The sequence below is a fragment of the Chrysochloris asiatica genome, unplaced genomic scaffold (genome assembly GCF_000296735.1).
Source record: "Chrysochloris asiatica unplaced genomic scaffold, ChrAsi1.0 scaffold00234, whole genome shotgun sequence".
In the NCBI taxonomy this organism is placed as follows: Eukaryota; Metazoa; Chordata; class Mammalia; order Afrosoricida; family Chrysochloridae; genus Chrysochloris; species Chrysochloris asiatica.
This window is the reverse complement of record NW_006408752.1, coordinates 1,490,726-1,512,683: the sequence shown is the minus strand read 5'-3', so window position 1 is coordinate 1,512,683 and position 21,958 is coordinate 1,490,726. Positions and strand designations below refer to the sequence as shown.

At 40.1% G+C, this 21,958-nt stretch overlaps 1 protein-coding gene across 5 annotated transcripts in view; it reads left to right on the top strand.

Moving 5' to 3' along the window:
• Positions 1-19,987, top strand: part of PDE8B (phosphodiesterase 8B) — a 350,779-nt gene extending 330,792 nt beyond the window's left edge. For 3 of the 5 annotated variants that reach the window (XM_006873287.1, XM_006873285.1, XM_006873283.1), the window contains 5 exons: positions 4,373-4,590; positions 6,461-6,581; positions 10,883-11,050; positions 16,870-16,999; positions 18,140-19,083. In XM_006873287.1, coding sequence (XP_006873349.1) covers positions 4,373-4,590; positions 6,461-6,581; positions 10,883-11,050; positions 16,870-16,999; positions 18,140-18,249 — 747 coding nt within the window. In that variant the 3' untranslated portion in view covers positions 18,250-19,083. Of the gene's footprint in view, positions 1-4,372; positions 4,591-6,460; positions 6,582-10,882; positions 11,051-16,869; positions 17,000-18,139 lie in introns of all 5 variants that reach the window. The other 2 variants (XM_006873284.1, XM_006873286.1) reach the window with 1 other exon arrangement.
• Positions 19,988-21,958: the final 1,971 nt, after the last annotated feature.

Genomic DNA, 21,958 nt, shown 5'->3' with positions numbered 1-21,958 from the left:
GCTCCAGAAAACCCTTTACAATCCTAAACTAACACCAACAGACTGCTAATGACCGATCAATGTGTCCTCACTTCTTTGCCCACAACCAGGATGGGGCTGAGCTTCCGACTCACTGGTCATTCCTGAATAGTGCTGGAGAAACAGTTTGCTGATTTGCCTCCCGTAAACTGATGAAAGCATCTCTTGGGAATACCAAAAGCTATGCCCACCCCTCTATTTGAATCTTGGGGACATACCTCATTGTACTTCACACACCTTTTTGTCAGCCACAGTGACTCTAGTACATTTCTAGAGTAAGGCACTTTTGTTTTCCACTTCATGTGGTTTGTATAGGTTGTTCTTTCTGTCTGAGATTCTCTCCTTTGCCATTTTTTGCAGACTAAGTACTGCTTTGGAGTCTTGGTGTAGCGCTGTGGGATAAGCACTAGACTGCAAGGTGGGTTTGAACTGGAGGGCTGGTGCTTCAAACTCCCCAGCTGCTCCTCAGAAACTCTATACAATGTTGTTATGAGTCGGAACTCACTCAATGGCACTTAACACCCAATGGCAAACACGGTTTGTCTCTCAGGCATGAGAATAAATATCACTTCCTTAGAGAGACCATCCCTGATCACCCGATGGCCCTGTGATGCCCAACAGAGTAGCCACTAGCCACATGTGTCTATTTGAATTTAACTAAAGTTAGCAAACCAACTTAGTTCCTCTATTGCATTAGCCACATTCCAAGTTGTCAGTAACTACACGTGACTAAGCCAAAACCAAAACCAAATCGGTTGCTGTTGTGATAACTCAGCTTCATGGCCACCCCGACGTGTGTGACAGTAGAAGTATGCACAGGACTTGCAGTGACTATAACCCTTCAGAAGTAGATCAGAAGGAGGCCTCTCCTCCGAGGTGCCACTGTGCTGACCAGTATAGTAGACCCTGTCATGTGTGGCAGCAATGATGGGCTCAGAGAAAACAAGAATTATGAAGATAGCTCAGAACCAGGCAGTATTCCCTCTGCTCTGCATACGGTTATTATGAGTCAGAACTGATTCAACAGCACCTAACAACAAAAATAGTCACATGTAGGAGTCTCTGAGTGGTATAGATGGTTAAGCCATTTTGAAACAATCATATATTTTATTATGCCAGGAATGACAAATTGAAGAGGCATATCATCACATTCATTGTAAAAACACATTTTAAGATTTGTCATGAAGTACAACGCTGTCAGTGATAAGATAATACCCATAAGCACACAAGGAGGACAAATTAATATGACAGTTATTCAGATTTACACACCAACCACTAATGCCAAAAGCGAAGAAATTGAAGATTTTTATCAACTTCTGCAGTCAGAAATTGATCAAGTATGCAACCAAAATGCATTGATAATTACTGGTGACTGAAATGGGAACAAAGAACAAGGATCAGCAGATGGAAAACAACGCTGGTAATGGAAATGATGCTGGAGATTGCATAACAGAATTTTGCAAGAAGTGACTTCATTGAAAATGTACTTTTTCAACAACCTTTACAAGTGGACCTCACCAGATGGAATATACAGGAACCAAATCAACTACATCTGTGAAAAGAGACGATGGAAAGCTCAAGGTCATCAGCCAAAAAAACCCAGCCAGGCACAGATTGGACTGTGGGGCCAGACCATCAATTGCTCATATGCAAGTTCAGGCTGAAGTTGAAGAATATTAAAGCAAGTCCATGAGAGTCAAAATACAAACTTGAGTAGATCCCACCTGAATTTAGAGAGCATCTCAAAAATAAATTTGACATGTTGTATACTAATGACTGAAGACCAGGTACGTTGTGGGATGACATCAAAGATATCATGCATGAAGACAGCAAAAGGTCATTAAAAAGGCACAAAAGAAAGAAAAGATTAAAACGGATATCACTAGAGACTTTGAAACTTGCTCTTGAGCATAGAGAAGCTAATGTTAACAGGAGAAGTGATGAAGTCAAAGAAATGAACAGAAAATTTCAAAGGACAGATCAAGAAAACAAAGTTAAGTATTTCAATGAAATGTGCAAAGACCTGGAGTTAGAAAACCAAAAGGGAAGAATATGTTCAGCATTTCTCAAGTTAAAAGAACTGAAGAAAACATTCAAGCTTCATGCTCAATATTAAAGGATTCTATGGTAAAATATTGAACAACATAAAAATTATCAAAAGATGATGGAAGGAATACACGGAGTCACAAAAAGAACTGGTGGTCATTCAGCCATTTCAGTAGGTAGCATATGATCAAGATCCAATGGTACTGAAGGAAGGAGTCCAAGCTGCAGAGAAGGCATTGAGCTAACACAAGTCTCCAGGAACTGATGGAATATTAATTGAAATGTTTCAACAAATGGATGCATTAGCAAAGTGCTAACTCTATACCAAGAACTTTGGGAAGACACCAGACTGTAAGAGATCCATAAATGTGCACATTCCAAAGAAAGATGATCGGAAAGAATGTAAGAATTAGCAACAATATCATTAATGTCACACAAAAGAAAGTTAATTTTATGGATGAAATTCAAACTGATTCAGAAGAGGATGTGAAACAAAGGAGCAATGCTAATATCAGATGGATCTACTAGAGCAGAGAATATCAGAAAGGTAGTCTTCATCAATGCCATAATTAAATGAAACCTGTGCTTCATTGACTATGGAAAGACATTGAACTGTGTGAATCATAACACAAGCTATGGATAACATTGCAAAGAATGGGAATTCCAGAACAGTTCATTGTATTCAAGCAGAGTCTGTACACAGACCAAGAGGCAATCACTCAGTCAGAACCAGGTGATAATGTATGGTTTTAAATCAGGGAAATGTGTGTCGGGTTGTATCCTCTCACCATACTTAGTCTGTCTGTGTGCTGAGTAATGATGCAAGAATCTGGTAAGAAGAACGTGGCATCAACACTGGATGAAGATTCGTTAACAACCTGCAATGTGCAGAGGATAAAACCTTGCTGGCTGAAATCAAAGAGGATTTGAAGTGTTTATTGACGAAGTTCAAAGAGTGTTACACCTCAACATAAAGAAAACAAAAATGCTCACAACTGGACCAATAAGCAGCATCATGATAAAAAGAGAAAAGATTGAAGTTGTCAAGGATTTTATTTTACTTGGATCCCAATCAAAGATGGTGGAAGCAGCAGTTAAGAAAATTTGCCCAAATGACGTATTGCATTGGGCAAATCTGCTGCAAAAGATCTCTTGGAAGTATTCCAAAGCAAAGGAATCAGTGTGAGGACTAAGTTTCATGGGATGCAAGCCATAGTATTTTCAATAGCCTCACATACATGTGAGGACACGTGCATGTGAGTACAATGAATAAGGAAGACTACAGAAGAATGGATGCATTTTAATTATGGTATTGGTGAAGAATGCTAAATATACCATGGCCTGCCAGAGGATGACCAGATCTGTTTTGGAAGAAGTACCGTTAGAATGCTCCCTAGAAATAAAGATGGGTAGACTTCATCTCCTATACTTAGCACATGTCATCAGGAGTAACCAGTCAGTCCTTGGAGGAGGACTTCACGTTTGATAAATTAGAGGGTCAGTGAAAAGGAGGAAGACCCTCAATGAGATAGGTTGACACAGTGGCTACCACAATGAGCTGAAACACAGCAGGGTGGGACAGTGTTCTCTTCCATTGTACACAGGGTCCTTATGAGACAGAACTGACTTGATGGCACTTGACAACAACTCTTACCTAATAATAGCTCATTTGATAGTTTCCTTCTAAATTTGTAAATGAGGAAAACTCTTCTCTGATGCACTGGTTTGTGTTACTTTATTACATGAGAGCTTTAGAAATGTGGCTTTCCTTTTTGCCCTTGTTGGCAGTTAGCCCAAAACTTAAGTTCTGGTCTCAACTGCAAAAGCACCCTTAGTCTACATTTCCCTGATGCCATTATTCTTTCTTGATCATTTTATATCACTTAGTTCTACTCCTTTTACCTTTGTGTGAGTAGTTTTGTAGTTTCTGTGCCATTCATTGCTTGCACTCTCAGATATTTTCAGAAGGAAACAAATAAAATCAATCGTATTTGTCACCGTAGGCCACTGTCTGCTGTATTTGCACACAGAAGAGAGTCTTGACCATGCCACACACAGGGCATTCAAAACTCCTGCCAAACAGAGTTCTTCCTGCAAATAGACTCTGGGGTAAGAATTTAGCAAGGTGGTTATGTAATGTGGCCAAGGCAGCTTCTCAGCTTTTAGGAACCAGAGAAGGCTCAGTGGGTTAAGACAATATTCTGATAAATCCCAGCTCTCCTGGACCCTCCCCATCTAGGAGGCTGAAGTGGATATCGGTCTTAGGCCTCTCCCAGTGATGCTTAATTTTGCCTTCCTCTTACCCCAGGGAAGCCTGGATCAGCTGGATGAGGTGGCCGCACTGATTGCTGCCACAGTCCATGATGTGGATCACCCGGGAAGGACCAACTCTTTCCTGTGCAATGCTGGCAGCGAACTTGCTGTGCTCTACAACGACACTGCTGTCCTGGAAAGTCACCACACAGCCCTGGCCTTCCAGCTCACAGTCAAAGACAGCAAGTGCAACATTTTCAAGAATATTGACAGGTTTGTTGTGCTTGGGGTCCTGTGTTCAGGTTAGTGAAGCTTTAAGTAGGCAACTTCTCCAAGTCCTTATTTAGCCGCTTCTTTGGGGAAAGGAGAAGAAGAGAGAAATTGAATGGCATCCGGTGATAAAATTCCAGTTGTCCTCCAGTTGATTCCAACTCATGGCAACCCCGTGTACGTCGCAATAAAATAATCTTGCCCTTAAAAATTCAATTTTACTTTTCAGATTACATGCCTCTTTTCAAATCTCATTGGGTCTTTGATGAGTTCATGAAAATGTTTTATATACTGCAAAGTACTATATAAATATCAATTGTATTAATAATAAGTATAGCAGATATTTTTATCCTCCTAGAAGGACATTCTAACTTCTGTGTAACTTAAGATAGCCACATCCTCCCTTATCTTGCATCAGCTGAATCTGTGCCCAGATAAAGGAAACCATGCCCTATAGATCCCAGCAGAACTCTTGACGGGGCTGGGCAGGTATCACCCCCAGCTGCCGCAGTCTCTCCTGAGAAGTGGTCCAACGCCAAGAGATACAAGAAAATCTTCTTGCCAAATAGCCACCCTGAAGTCGGGTGGTGACATTTTCTGTATAGATGTAGCTAAGCAGATGAGTAGACTCCTGGGAGAGAGCAGGGTACAGGGAAGACAGAGCTTCCATGGGCCTTAGGACCACTTCACAATATGAACCTATCGTTTTGACATCCAGAAATCTAGGAAAATAGGAAGGTCAGTTACTCATTGCAGCGTCATCAGTATCATGCGAAGGTTGGTTCTAAAACCTGTGTAGGAATATTTTTTTCCAGTAGCCAATTTTATTCAGCTTCCCATTCTAGCTTTTGAGGTGGGACAGTAAGAATTGGTCACTAGTTTGCGGCAGTGTCATTACATCCATTACAGTTTCTATCTCGTTCCAGTGGAAAGAGCTACTTAGTACCAGGAAAGCATTCTTCCCATGCCATTGTCAAGAAATCATGACAGTTCTCTGCAGAGGAATCACAGTGCTGTACTAAATGCAATATGGCAGCTCAGTGGATTGTTGTCCCAGCACTGCAGGGAAGGAACTTATTTCTTCCTGTCTAGATGTTGCTAAGGGAAGGGAGAAGGAGATTGCCTTGTAAAATAAGTACCTACCATGTGACAATTGGGAGTGCTGAGGCTCTATAGGATAAGCACTGGGCTGTGAATCACAAGGTTGGAGGTTTGAGCCCATCAGCCACTTTGTGGGGGAAGGATGAGGCTTTCTGCTCTTGCAAAAATGTATAGCCTCAGAAACCCTATACAATGTCGCTACGAGTCAGACCTGACTCGACAGCACTTAACGATAACAGCTATGTGACAGGATTCCTGGTGTGATACTGTAAGACAAACACTATTCTGCTAACAGCAAGATCAGTGGTTCAAACCCACCAGTCGCTCCTTGGAAACCCTATACAGGTTCACTGAGTCTGAGCCGGCTCAATGGTACACAACCACCACCATGTGACAGACAGGAAGGGGCACCAGTGGGCAAAAGATGAGGTTTTCTGCTCCCATAAAGATTTACAGTCTCAAAAACCCTATACAGACTTGCTATGAGTCAGAACTGACTCCACAGCACACAACAACAATATCATGTGACAGGTACTTTTTTTTTTTTTTTTTTAATACTCATAAATCTGAGAGGAAGGGGCAGCTATCATTGGGGCAAATAGAATAGCATCTACAGACAAGCAGGCAAGCGCTCCCTTGTAACTTACACTCAGTTCTTAGTTCTATGGCCCTAGTTCCTTAGTTAGGAAGTGTGGTGAGAGAGATGGGAGCTGAACGGTTCTAATGCTGTGCCTGATGTGAACAGGACCCTTTGTCTCCTGGTTCTTTTTAGGAACCATTACCGAACACTGCGGCAGGCTATCATTGACATGGTTTTGGCAACAGAGATGACAAAACACTTTGAACATGTGAACAAATTTGTGAATAGTATCAACAAGCCAATGGCCTCTGAGGTAAGCACTCCCTAAAGCAATATGATCTCCATCAGAGGATAGTTCCAGAGAGTCTGGCTGGCTGAGACTGACAGCAGCTCTGAGCTCCTGGGAAGAAAAGTCCTGAAATAAAGCCACTCGTGCCGAAAGAATGATGGAAATGGGTACACACAGAGCGGGGGACAGAAATGGTGGTTCTAAGTGGGGATCCAAAGCCCATCTAAAATGAGGTTCTTTGAAAGACCTCAAAGTTGGAAATTGTTTTAAAGAACATACCTGCTGAGTCACATTAAAAGAATAACTTGAAACAAAAGCATATATTGTTTTCTATAATTGCTGGATTAAATATTTATAGTGATTCACATTTGTAAGGGACTCCTGGAGTGGTGTGCTGTAGGATCCACACTGGACTGTGAACAACAAGGTCGGCAGTTCAAACCCACCAGCTGCTCCTTGGAAACCCTATACAGGGTCGCCATTAAGTCGGAACCGACTCGATGGCACTTCATAACAACAATAGCATATTTGTAAGGGGAAGAATAATCTCTATCTTGGGTCAGATTTGTTAATGTAAAAACACCAAATCACCACATCTGTGTTTTACTCCACAGATTTCTACGTGAATTACCATTTTTCAAGGAATTCTGTTGTTTTTGTTACTTGTCATGAAGTTGGGTCTGACTCACAGAGACCTTATGTATAAGAGAACGAAATGCTGTCTAGTTCTGATACATCTTTGTGACTACTGGTATTTTCCATTTCTAAGTCAGTGTAATTTCAAGTGATAGCCACACAGGACTAAAGCTTTGAAAGTTCAAGCTTTCCTTTTAAAATTCTTTCATGACTGTGAGCCCAAATACCACCCTACAGTATTTTCAGCTTCTTAGGTTTCTTGGGAACCTGTTATCCCAGTTGCAGTGTATACTACGAGAATCTGTATAACTCTTTGAAGATAAAGAAATGGTCCTTATCCCACTAGAATCCACTTGAGACATGCATGCCCCACATAATTGTGTCAAAATGCGTATTACTTCAAATAAACATTTTCACCTTGATTCCAGCATGTCTTCCATTCTTGAAAACACAAAATCAACAAAAAATGTTAAACAGAAAATCATTCAGTCATGAGAAGGGTTAAAAATGCATACCTTGAACCTGCTTTAAAGTCCCTAAACTTTGGGTTTTAGGAATATGGGACAGAAAGTTCACATCTCTGTTTTTTTTAAGTGATAGCAACTGCTGTGTGAAATCATGAATCTGTACAAAGCTCTGTGAAGGTCATTCTCATTTGGCAGATAAGTGAATGGAAGGATATTTGATTTTAAAAGTAACTTGACAGATCAGTAAGGAGACTCTCTGTGGAGAACCCATCATATGAACAGCCTCGGTGGAGAGGCAGCATGCACTTTATCTCTATCTAACTGGGAATTGATGGCATAAAAATGGAAATCTTTCAAGAAAGTGAGGTGGCACTGGAGGCACTCACTCATCTATGCCAAGAAATTTAAAAGACAACTGTCTAGCTGACTGGAAGAGATCCGTATTTGTCCCCATTCCAAAGAGAGGTGACCCAACGGAATGAGGAAATCATCGGACACTCTTTTTGATATCCCATGGGAGTAAAGTTTTACTAAATGTAATACAGAAACGGCTGTAAGCATACATTGACAGAGAACTTCCAGAAATTCAAGCTGGATTTAGAAGAGAACATGGAATGAGGGCTATCACTGCTGATATCTGATAGATTTTGGCTACAAGCAGAGAATACCAGAAAGATCTTTACCTGTGCTTTACTGACTATGCAAAGGCTTTCGATTGTGTGGATTGTGACAAGCTATGGACAACATTGTGAAGTATGAGCATTCCGGAACACTTAATTGTGCTCATCTGTACATGGACCAAGAGGCAGTTGTTCAAACAGAACATGGGAACACTGAATGGTTTAAAATTAAGAAAGGTGTGTGACAAGGTTGTATTCTGTCACCATACTTACTCAACCTGTATGCTGAGCAAATAAGCCGAAAAGCTGGGTTCTATGAAGAAAAATGTGGCATCAGGATTGGAGGAAGACTCATTAACAACCTGTGATATGCAGATGATACAACCTTGCTTGATGAAAGTGAAGAGAACTGAAAATATTTACTGATGAAGATCAAAGAGCACAGCCTTCAGTATGGATTGCATCTCAATGTAAAGAAAACAAAAATCCTCACCACTGGACCAATAAACAATATTCTTATCAATGGAGAAAAGATTGAAGTTGTCAAGGACTTCATTCTTCTTGGATCAACTATCAACACTCATGGAAGCAGCAGTCAAGAAATCAAACAATGTATTGCATTAGCCAAATCTGCAGCACAAAACCTTTTTTAAGTATTGAAGAGCAAAGATGTCAGCTTGAGGACTAAGGTGCACCTGACCCAAGCCATGGTATTTTCAATAACCTCATATGCATGTGAAAGCCGGACAGTGAGTAAGGAAAACCATAGAAGAATTGATGCTTTTGAGTTATGGTGTGGGAGGAGAGTATTGAAAGTGCCATTGGCTGCCAAAAGAACCAACCGATCTGTGTTGGAAGAACTGGAGCCGAGTGCTCCTTGGAGGTCAGGATGGCCAGAATTCGTCTCTCATACTTTTTTGTCAGGAGAGATCAGTTGCTGGAGAAGGATATCATGTTTGGTAAGGTGGAGGGTCAGCGAGCAAGAGGAAGACCCCCAGCAAGATGGATTGGCAATATGGCAGCATCAATGGACTCAAGTGTGGCAACAATAGTGAGGTTGGCCCTGGACCAAGCAGTGTTTTGCTCTGTTGTACAGAGGGTCACTATGAGTCAGTACCTACTCGATGCCACCTAACAACAACAACAACCCCATCTTCCAGAGATTCCACAGAACAATGCTTGTTGTTAAATGCCGCCGAGTCAGTTCCGACTCACAGCGACCCTGTATAGAGTTTCTGAGGAGCGCCTGGTGGGTTTGAACCAGTGATCTTATGGTTGTTGTTATGTGCCGTGGAGTCGGTTCTGACTCATAGCGACCCTGCACAGGGTTTCCGAGGCTGTGAATCTTTACAGGAGCAGAACGCCTCATCTTTTTCCTGTGGAGCACCTGGTAGTTTCGAACTGCTGACTTTGCGGTTTGCAGCCCGATTCATAACCAGACCTTATGGTAGGACCCTCTCATTCCATAGGGGGCTTATGGGAACAAGGCCTGAGGAGTTAAAGAATTTTACAGCATCATTGAATTTTGAATTGGGAAGGTCATCTTGGGATGACTAAGTAAGCCCTCAGGTTTGTGTTGGAATTTATTATTTACCATAGTATAGACAGTAAGCAGTATTGTCCCAATAGTAAGTAATCAAAACTGCAACCTTTAGAACATATTCTGCCCATTGACAATCTAATAAACAGGTCCAGTCTCAAAACAAAATCAACAAATTCTTAAATGTCTTCCAGCTTGGCAGAGCTCTGGAGAGCTGATTAACATTTTATAACATCAGTGTGACAGTGTCTTTGAAAATGAAGAATAACGGTCTTCCAGGGTCTGTATAACTGGCCTACTATTACAGTTATCTAAGCCTACTCACAGATCTGGCCACATGCCTCAGGACTGTTTGACATCTATCACTGGCTCTAAACCAGTATTAGCGCAGTCCTTTTAAACATAGCCAAGCACACCGGCTCCTACTCTGGCCCACTTCTGCTCTCAATGTTCCCAACTTACACGACTCATACTCTCCCATCATCTAGTCTGATGAACAGTCAGGAAAATGCCTGAATGGACACATGGGCCAGTGGGTTAGGTGTAGGATGTAGGTCATAGGAAGGATCAGACAGACAAAATAAGTAGAAATTAATGAAAAGAGAAAGTTCACATGTATGTGCTGTTTTCCATCTTTAATGTATCAAAGAAATAGAAACTCCAACTTTTACACATTTTCTGGTAAGACTGGGAGACAAACCCGCCTTCTGAAAAACTACATGCCAAACTGCTGGAAAGCTGGTTATAATAGTTACCTCTGGGGAAGAGGGTAGAAAATGAGAACTAGGTAAGTCGGTGGTGATAGGGACATTCACTTTTGAAATTGCATATATATCTATCTTTACTTGAAGTTGTTGTTGTTGTTGTCATTGCTGCTGCTCTTGTACAATAAGCATATGTATCAGTGTATTGGATACAGAATCAAGGAAAGGAAAAGCCCTCCTTGGGGTCTGAGTCCGAGCTCCACCTAATGGGCCTGGGTGATCACCATCTGTTTGGTCAGCAGTCCTTGTAGGCGTCAGCAGCATTTTGAGCCAACCCAGGTCTGACGATGTTTTTCAGACTGAGGGCAGTGACTGTGAATGCAATCCTATTGGGAAGAACTTTCCAGAAAACCAAATGCTGATCAAACGAATGATGATTAAGTGTGCTGATGTGGCCAATCCATGCCGCCCCTTGGACCTGTGCATTGAATGGGCTGGGAGGATCTCGGAGGAGTATTTTGCACAGGTGAGCTGTCTCTCTAGTGGGGGGCGGGGTGGGGGGTAGTTTCTCTACAGCTGTTTAACTTTTTATCAGTTAGTAAACTTTTCTTCACTGGAGTACACTACTGGTTCCCTGGAGGGGTAACAGATGTGGGCGATAATGTCATCATGAACCAGTCTTTCTTGGATCGGGGAGAGTATACTGAGCCTTTAGAAGTGTATTTTTATCCTCAAATTGTTGGATCCTGAATTCCCACAGAACTGGAAACTCATCCATCCATTCACTAGGTCATATTGTTTCCAGGGTGCATTATGGCGAACACAGCCATGAGTAAGATGCACCCCGCCTTTTGGGGAGTTCATATCCAGTAGAGAAAAGATGTAGACACGAATCAGTCTACTACACATTAGAGAAAAGTGTCAAGAAGCAGTTCTAGAAGAGGTCCAGCGTAAGTGCTCTAGGAGTTGAGAACATTTTTCCTCTCTTTAAAAGGTGGGCTTTGTGGAAGTGATGTTAGACCTGAATTTCTGAAGGATTTAGAAATGTGCAAATAGGAAAGTACTTTCTGAAAGCAAAATCAGTAAGATGAGAAAGTAGTTTTTATATAAAGGAGGTAGTAAGATATAGTTCAGTTTGACTGTGGCAGTATAAACAGGAGTAATAGAAGAAAACGTAGAAAATAATAGATAGCAAGATACCATTTGAATAAAGTTCCTACTTCCAGAGAATAGACTGTAAGGACTAATGCGTACGTGTGTGACACATAGAAAACCTAACAGATAGGTGCTGGCATATACAAAGCTGTAAGGACTGAAGTTGGGGAGTGTCTGTGGCTAGAAGGTGCTGCCACTGCACAGGAGAAATAGCTCATGGTGTCTAGACTGGTTGGGAGAGGGAATGGCCTGAAGAAGACCCAGTCAATTAACTGCACATTTCAAGTCTGAGATGAGAGCATTTGAATTGAAGAAAAAAAGTAGGGCAGGTAGTCCAGAGAAGAAAGAAGGGAGAGAAACTACCCCTGGAACTACAAACGTTATCTTAAGGCTACTTGATCAACTGACCTGAATGAGGATGCTGAGCCAAAAGCTGAAAAGAGGCCATTAATGGATTTCCCGGGATTCACAGGAAGGAGTTGAAACCCTATTTCTACCTATTCTCAAAGCATGTGAATGGGGAATAGGAAAGAACTACTTGTAAGTTTTTGATGTAAGTTCCCTCTTTAGATGTCCGTTTCCCAAAAAACAATGTTATTAAGGTTCACAAGACAGAGTACCTAAAAGGCAAAAGATACAAATCTTGCTTTTGGCTAACACCTCTGACCTGCTCTCTAGCTCAGTGAATCACTAGGAAATCTGGGTCTTAATATTCAGCTTAGTGACTATATAGCCTTATGCATATGAATATATGCCCTAACGTGTATTATACTTAGAACTACCCACATTGAGAAGGCTGCAGTTGTTAAGCGAGGGTACATGTCTGAATCAACTGGGGAACTGATAAAAAAGTGCATGGAGGCCTCACGCTAAACCTACTGAATCAGTCCAGACCCGTTTTTAACAAAGTGATTCTGATGCATGCTCCTGATTAGAGCCACTGGTTTTTTGATCAAGCATACCAGTGAATCAGATATCTAGGTTCTATTCTTGGTTCTGTCAGCAAACTGCTGAGTCACATTAGACAATTTCTTCATTTCTCTCAATCTCAGCCACCACTTCTGTCAAGTACAAATTCATATTTGTGAGACAGTTGTAATGTAAATAAAAGCATGGACCATCTAAATATTCAACCTACATAAATGTTATATGAATTTGGATAAATCTATGTGTACAGCCTTTATCTACGAGATATATAGATTTGTAACTGGTTTATTTAACAGCCTGAACTTAACAGTACATCAGAAGAAGAGCTTTATTTACCTTCCATTACCTATAAACTTAATCTTTTGGATTCTCCTTCCATGCTGCAGGACAATATTTTAGCAGATTTCATCGGTTTTTTTTTGGTTATCTTGTTTTGTTTGACTGTTAGATGTCACCAAGTCAGTTCCAACTCATAGTGACCCTATGTAAACAAATCAAAACACGGCCTGCTGACCTTCTCATAATAGTTGTTTTATTTCATCCCATTATCACTGACAATGGGTCAATCCATCTCATTGGAGGCCCTGCTCTTTTGCATTGACCCTCCACCTTAACAAACATAATACCTTTCACTAAGGACTGGTCCTTCCTACTAACATGTCGGAAGTATGAGAAACAAAGTCTCACCATCATCCCTTCTAAGGAGCCGTCCAGCCATACTTCTTCTCAAACAGATTTGTTCATTCCTCTCGCGGTCCATGGTACTTCAATATTCTTTGCCAACACCATAATTCAGATGTGTCCGTTCTTCGACCATCTTCTGTATTCACTGTCCAGCTTTCACATATATATGAGGCAATTGAAGAAGACCATGGTTTAGGTCAGGCACTTCTTAGTTTTCAAAGTGACATCTTGACCTTTAACACTTGAATTCTTTTGCAGAATATTTGCGATATGTCTTTTGATTTCTTGGTGAGTAGTTCCATGAGCATTGATTATGGGTCCAAGTAAAATGAAATCTTTGACAACTTCAGTCTTTTTTTTTTTCATTTATCATGATACTATGTATTGGTCTTGTTGAGAAGATTTTCGTTTTCTTTGCACTATGGATACAACCTATAGTGAGGCTGTGGTCTTTGATCTTCATCAGTAAGTACTTCAAGTCCTTTTCTCTATCTGAAAGCAAGGCTGTGTCCTCCAATCCCTATGCCATGTTCTTCTTCATATAATCCAGCTTCTTGGATTATTTGCTCATTATACATATTGAATAAGTAGATGAAGGAATACAACCCTGACACACACCTTTACTGATTTGTAACCATTCAGTATCCTTGTGATCCATTCATGTGAGTATCTATTGTTCAGTGTATAGGTTCTGCATGAGCACAATTAAGTGTTTTGGAATTCCCATTCTTCACAATATTACCCATAATTTGTTATGATCCACACAGTTGAATGCCTTTGCATAGTTAGTAAAACACAAGACACAGGAAAACATCTTTCTGGTATTCTCTGCATTCAGCCAAGATCCATCTGACACCAGCAGTGATGATATACCTTGTTTCATGTCCCCTTCTGAATCTGGCTTGAATTTCTAACAGCTCCCTGTTGATGTACTGCAGCTTTTTGAGTTATTTTCAGCAAAACTTTACATGTGATATTAATAATTTTTTCAATGATTTCCACATTCTGTTGTGTCAACTTTTTTTAGAATGGGCATAAGTATGGATCTCTTCCAGTCCCTGACCAGACAGCTGTCTTCCCGAATTTCTTGACATAGCTGAGTGAGGGCCTCCAGCACTACACCACTTTACTGAAATATTTCAATTTGTATCCCGTCAATTCCTTGTTGTTATTAAGTACAGTCTAGTTGGTTCCAACTCATAGAGACACAATGCACAACAAAATGAAACAATACTTAGTCCTGTACCATCCTCACATTTGTCGTTACTCTTGAGCTCATTGTTACTGCCACTGTGCCAATCCATCTCACTGGGGGTCTTTCTCTTTTTGTTGAACCTCCACTTTACCAAGCACAATATCCTTCTTGAGGGACTGGTCCAAAGTATGAGACACGAAGTCTTGTCATCCTGACTTCTAAGGAGCACTCTGGCTTCTTCCAACACAGATTTGTTTGTTCTTCTAGCTGTCCATGGTATCTCAATATTCTTCTCCAACACCGTAACCCAAATGCATCAGTTCTGCTACACTTTTCCTTATTCATTGTCTAACCTGCACATGTATATGAGGTTATTGAAAGAACCATCGCTTGGCTCAGGTAACTCAGAACACTTAGTTCTCAAACTAACATCTTTGCTCTTGAACACATTAAAGAAGTCTTGTGCAGATTTGCCTAGAATAATATGTCATTTGATTTCTTGACTGCTGCTTCTATGAGTGTTGAGGGTGGATCCAAGAAGAATGAAGTCCTTGACAATGTCAATCTTTTCTCCATTTATCTTGATGTTACTTATTGGTCCAGAGGTGAGGTAAAATCTTTAAATTGAGGTAAAATCCATACTGAATGGCTGTATGTATTTCAGTAGTATGTATTTCAAATCCTATTTGCTTTCAGCAAACAAGGTTGTATCATCTATATACTGGAGGTTGTTGATGAGTGTTCCTCCACTCCTGATGCTACCTTCAGCTTCATATAATCTAGCTTCTTGGATTACTTGCTCAGCATACAAATTGAATAAGTATGGTGACAGCTGCTATTCATAAGGTTTTCAGTGACTAACCTTTTAGAAGTGGTCCACGTCTCCTTCTTCCTAGTCTGGATGCTGTACTGAAATCTGTCCACCATGGGTGACCCTACTAGTAATTAAAATACCAGTGGCATAGCTTCCAGCATCACAGCAACACACAAGCCACCACAGCACAACAAACAGACAAGCAATGGCAAAGAGAAGGTGGCATAAGCAGCATAAAGCAGTAGAAGCTTGTTAACTATTGTAAATGTTGAGGCCAGCACAAGAAAATGACCATGTGCTGCAAGATGAAGGATTCAGATGAAGGAATTTCCTATCGACAATTCTAACATTAGATTGAGTTAGTAAGCGAGGTAGGCAATATTCTTTTCTGATCAGAAAATAACTTCTTTTCTAAACACAGTAAAAAACGTGTTCCTTGCTCTCACATAGTGAAGACAAATTCATGTATGGAAGCAGGACTACACAGGATTCTTTGTATAGTTCCCCCTCCCAGTTTATTTATAAAGCTTGTTAAATGTTTCCCATTAAGAGATGAAAAGGAGGAACCAACTCTGCTACCTATTCATAGGGCTTTTCCACTTTTTCTTTTCATTGAGCTAAATGTCTTACCTCTTCCTTGTCTGCTTCTTCAATTCTCATTGATTCCCTAATTTGCGATAGTCTCGTTCTGCCCTGAAGTAAGTGCTTCGTCTACAGACTCCTGATGTCACACAGTAGGATCAGCACTGGATTGTGAACCACAAGGTCAACGGTTCAAACCCACCAGCTGCTCCTTGGAAACCCTATCCAGGGTTGCTGTGAGTCGAAAGTGACTCTACAGCACTTAACAGCAACAATAACAAGCGCTTAGTCTATTGTTGAAATGAGCACAAACACTGCTAAAACAGCCTGAAAGACCCTAACCCTAGTCAGGTCTGTCTCTGCCTAATCCCTCCCACCCTTCTGGGTTACCAAATGAGATAACAGGAACAATGGAATTTATTTTCTTTGAAAACACAGAAAGCAAAAACAGAAAAATGAGCGGGGAAAATGGCCTCTTTCTTTGTAGCAAGGGAAATTTTCAGGGAAAAATAAGCATCTAGAGTAGGTGCTTATCTAGATTGAAGACAACAAATACAGGCAGACATCTGAACGCAGGTAATGTGACTCCAGGATGGAAACATAAGCAGTTGAAAGGTAGGTTTTCCAGATGCCCAGCAGAGGACTTTTGGGAGATTAGGAAAACGCCTCTGAGATGACAGTGATACAGAAATACTGATTATAATAAAGACTCAAATAATAAAAGAAAAATTACAGAAAAGGGGTAATGAACCCTGAGATCAAAGGTTCAGGAAGGACTGAAATAGCCTAACAATGTAAGAGACTGCAAAGTCAGAAGACTTGAATTCAATGCTACTGAAGTTCATCAGACTTATGTAAGTCTCGGGACCATGAAGGCTCCATTTCTTCATATGCCAAATTAGATAATGACCCATCTTCTCAGGATTGTTCTGAGCAGCAAGATGTTCTCATGTGTCCCAGAGCCCGGTGTCTGCTTTATTTCTTACAGACGGATGAAGAGAAGAGACAAGGGCTGCCTGTGGTGATGCCAGTGTTTGACCGGAACAGCTGTAGCATCCCAAAGTCCCAAATTTCCTTCATTGATTACTTCATAACAGACATGTTTGATGCTTGGGATGGTAAGATTGTTCTTGTTTTGTCACCCATAAGGAATATTTTATTACAGTTTATGATGATTACCTTTAATGATCTAAGATGTAACTATAGATAAATGTTACACAAGAAAAGTTAGCTTTCAGCTGTTTGTGGTCAAGGCAGGATGCATGTGTGCATTTAACATTCCCTGACACAGTGCTTTGTAGACAGAAGCCACGTTAGATGTTTGATAATTGGATAAACAAGTCTTATCCTCTTCAAAGAACATGCTTCTAGAGCTTACAGCAGTTATATTCTGTCATTAGAGAGGAACCTCTAGAAAGCAAGCAGAATGTACTGATCTACTCAAGTCACAAGTTCTTTTGAAAATGCCACTAATAAACTTGATTTTCCATTTTTAATTAAAAGAGTCTGTATTCCAGAACCTGCAGGTAGTCCCCGAGTTCCAAATGACCATCCAACTTAAGTACAACCCCCACAGTAGTTACAAACTAACACCCCCCACCTCAGCTATTAAAAGTTGGATGTACATACAATGGTTTATAATAACAGATAACACTTTGCAATGCACATAAAAACATTATTATTACTGTATTTGGTTTTGTGTATCTTGAACTGTTTAATTTTTTTATGCATAGAAATGTACACTATATACTTTATGTAAGTATGCACTATATACTTTATACTACGATAAACATTTGACTAACTGATGTTAGAGGTGAACACAGTGCCTGTTATGAATTATATACACACTCAACTTAAAGACCAAGGTAAGAATGGAATGCATTTGTAATATGGGGACAATCTGTAGTATTCAATGGCATCTTCTCATTCACTTCAAGCTTAAAGTGTATTCATCCATGGTACCACTCTTCTACGACCTCTGGTAGCATCATGGTTATGAATCAGGCTGTGAACCTTAAGGTCTGCAGTTCGAAACTACCAGCTGTTTCACGGGAGAAAGATGAGGCTTTCTGCTCCTGTAAAGATTTACAGCCTCGGAAACCCTGTACAGGGTCGCTATGACTTGGAACCGACTCCACGGCACATAACCACCACCACCAACTCTTCTAATCCTAATCTTAAATTTGCGCTTACCAGCCCCGCCTTAAAAATGCCCCTGTGATCTAATAACTCAGTAGGCTTCTTTTCTGTCCCTGCAGCCTTTGCACATCTGCCAGCCCTGATGCAACATTTAGCAGATAACTACAAACACTGGAAGACATTGGATGACCTAAAGTGCAAAAGTCTGAGGCTTCCATCCGACAACTAAAGCCAAACCAGAGAACAGGACCTCTTGATCTACAAACGGCACTGTGAATCACAGTAGTGCAAGCAAGAGGCGTCCCTTTATAATGACAGTGACAGACGTAGGTTAAGAAGCTAATGTTTAATATTTGACCTTGAATCATTCAAGTCCCCAAATCTCATTTTTAGAAATGTATGTTCCATAAAGAAAAGTGGTTGCTTTTTTTCCAACAATCACTTAGGAGCAGAACAAATACTTGGCAAATTACTTTGCTTTGCTGCCATCCATGTGTCCTTGTCAAACCGTGGAGCTGATTCATCATAATTCATAGGACACCAAAACGCAGAGACATGGTGCATGTGAGCCCATCACACTGGACGATGGCCAGTTAAGTTCAGCTCGTCTCTTTCCATAAAATCACCATCACTGTTAAGTTTTTATTCTCAAGAGCATCAGTCTGAAGGATTCATACATAAGAAGCCCATCTTGAACAGAAATATCTAAGAAAAAAACTAAACTGAGCAAAACAACTGGGGTCAAACTAATAGCAAAGCAGTTAGCATCCCAGCCTCCAGAGCTAGATGGTTCTACTGGTCACCCGTGTTATTGGGTGAGAACACAGCCTTGGCTTGGGGAGTGCTCTCAAGACTGCTAGCAGCAGCCTGTGCAATCCTCTTTCCTGTAAGGGAGGCATCCTAACCAAAGCCATGCACCATGGGGATGGCAATGACATCTTATTTTGGAGGGAATCCATGAGCTTCCCTTAATTCTGGCTTACAGAGGCAGCCACAAGGCACTATACTAAGTATTATATAAAAGCCATTAAATTTGAATGCCCTTGGACAAGCTTTTTTTAAAGAAACAAATTTATATACATTTGCTGTTTAAAATTTTTATTCAGACAATCTAAATTTTCTGGGTTAAGTCCATGGAGCATGTTGTGCCATGTCCCATCTGTACGTGTATATTTGGGGAGGGGAGAGGGGAAGTTTCAAGGTTCAAATGTTTTTAACCTATCTATATTTGAGATCATGCTGTTTTGCTTTAATAATGTACAAAAAAAAAATCACAACATGTGTAAATATATCAGAAAATAGGCATATAGAGAGGCAGTAAATACTATTTTAAGCATTAAGTGTATGCTAAAAGCTTCTAAAGCACAAGTGCATATTTTTATACAGCTCTTTTCACAACTTTCTGTGATCTGCATTAATGTCAGACTGGAGATTTTCCTTTCTCTTTTACCCAGCCAACCTTTCTGTATGTATTATAGATACTAGAAATTCAGTGAACAAAATCATCTTTGTGGTTTTTTTGTTGTTGTTTTCAAATTCTCTGTACTCCAAGCTGCACTTTCAAAGAGGTAAAAACAGAGAAAGTAAATTAATTGAATCAAAAGTTGGGTTTTTTTTTTCAAATAAAAATTGGAATGCAGAACCCTTGGAACTCGTATATGGGAAGGGAAGGAAAAAAAAATGGTTTGTCACTACATAATGTGCCAATGTTTATTTCTAAGTTTTGTACCAAAATGGAAACATATATGACAATTCCACGCAAAGAGAATATATCTAAGTTATTTTTGTTAGATAAGAAAACATGCTTGGTCACTACAGCTGCAAGCTTTGTATTGTAATGCTGCATTATGTAAATGTGATGAAAATGTTTTTGTGAAGTACTTGTAACTAAATTCCTACAGCCATTTTTCATTCCCAACAGCTGTTTTTATTTTACCTCTTTGGCCTAAAGTTTTCATAGTTTCAAAATTTTGGTTTAGTGTCCTTTATTTCATAAGTCACATACTTTCTTTTCAGAACACATTAAAATCAAGATGCCAGAATCCCATTTTAAGGTGGTAAATAATGCTTAAAACTAAAAAATGAAACCCACTGCGTGGAGCTGATTCTGATTGAGAACCCTGTAGACCAGAATAGGACCGTTCCAAAGAGTTTCTAGGCTATAAAGCTTTACAGAATCAAACTACCATCTTTACATTGCAATGACTACTGGGTTTGAACTGCCAACATATCAGTTAGCAACTGAGCACTTTAAACACTGTGCCACCAGGGATCCTAACGCCAAGGCTTCAAAAACTGGCTTGAGAAGGATAATCTTTTTCTGACCATCTTGCTTTCAGTTCCATTTGGTAAGTAACATTGACCTGGTGAATGACACTTTCCATACGAAACATTACAGCTTACTCAGTGTTAACAGTGTCAAACTGATTTCCCATTAACTTCAAACTTTTATATTAATATGTCAAAATTAAATGCTTTCAGACAGGCAGGTAATAGTTGCAGCATCTTTCTGCTCTTTATGTAATCTAGACTTCTACAGAATCACCAACTAGTACATTTCTCCACATGTCAATCTGTGAGCCTTTCAGTGGGTTGCTGTTGTTTCATGTCCTCAAGTCCATTCTGACTCCTAGTGATTCATTCTGTGTATAATAGAATGACACACTACCCAGTCCTGTGTCACCTCACAATCGTTACTATGTTTTGGTCCATTGTTGCTGGAATTGTTTCAATGCATCTCATTGAGGGACTTCCTCTTTTACTGACCCTATACCAAACATGATGTCTTTCTCCAGGAACTGTTGCCTCCTGGTAACACGTCCACAGTGTATGAGATGAAGTCTCACCATCTTCACCTCCAAGGAACACTCTGTCTATACTTCTTCCCACACAGATTTGTTAGTTCTTCAGGCAGTCCATGGTGTAATCAATACTCTTTGTCAAAACCATAATTCAAAGGCATCAATCCTTTGGTTTTCCTTATTCACTGTGCAATGTTCACATGCTTATGAAGTGACTGAAAATACCATGGCTTGGGTCAGGAGCACCTTAGTCCTCAAAGTGAAATCTTTGGGGTTTTTTAAAAACACTTTCTTTAGGTCATTTGATGTCTTGAATGCTGCTTCCATGGATATTATGGATTCAAGTACAAAGAAATCCTGAAAAACTAAAATAGTCTCTCCAATTGTCATGATTTTATTCATTGGTACAGTTAAGAGGATTTTTAAAAATGACTTCTTAATGTTCAGGTACAATCCATACTCTTACTAGATTACTAATCACAAAACACTAAACAGAACAGGTTAGAAAAAGAAGTTTAAAATCTATTAACTCCTTATGGGTAAGGGAATTTAAAATTGAGGTACCTCAACATCTGAAGTCAGGATGTGACTGCCTTTTGCTAATTCCATTTTCACCCTAACAACAGCTTGCTAACCTAATCATGACACTAAGGGAATGTTTTCACTTTGTAATAAAACGAAGGGTGTAGAAACAATCTCTGAGAGAAGGCCCTGACACTAAGCCTTATCTAATTCCCTTATGCAGATATTTACCAGAAAAGGTTCTGCCTCTGCATGCTCTAAGAAAGTAATGTCCAGTAATAATGACATAACAAACTTGCAACTTTCTCTCCTGTCACATACCTTTGTGATGTAACCAATCTAAGAAAGACCATATGGCCTCTTTAAGCCAAATCCTGTACAACTCCTGCTAAAGAAAATCCTGCCTACCACAAATCTAATGTTGTAGCTAACAATCAGGTAATGTCTTGCGATAACTTCGTAACTATCAATCAAATAATATACTTCAGGTTCTCTGTCCTCACTTTATAAATTAGTCCCCCCATCTTCACTACTTTGGATTGCTGGATTTTACCTCTGGGGTTCAGTCTTTTTCCAGCTTGAACTTGACCTTTACTTAAGAGATGTGGTGGTGGT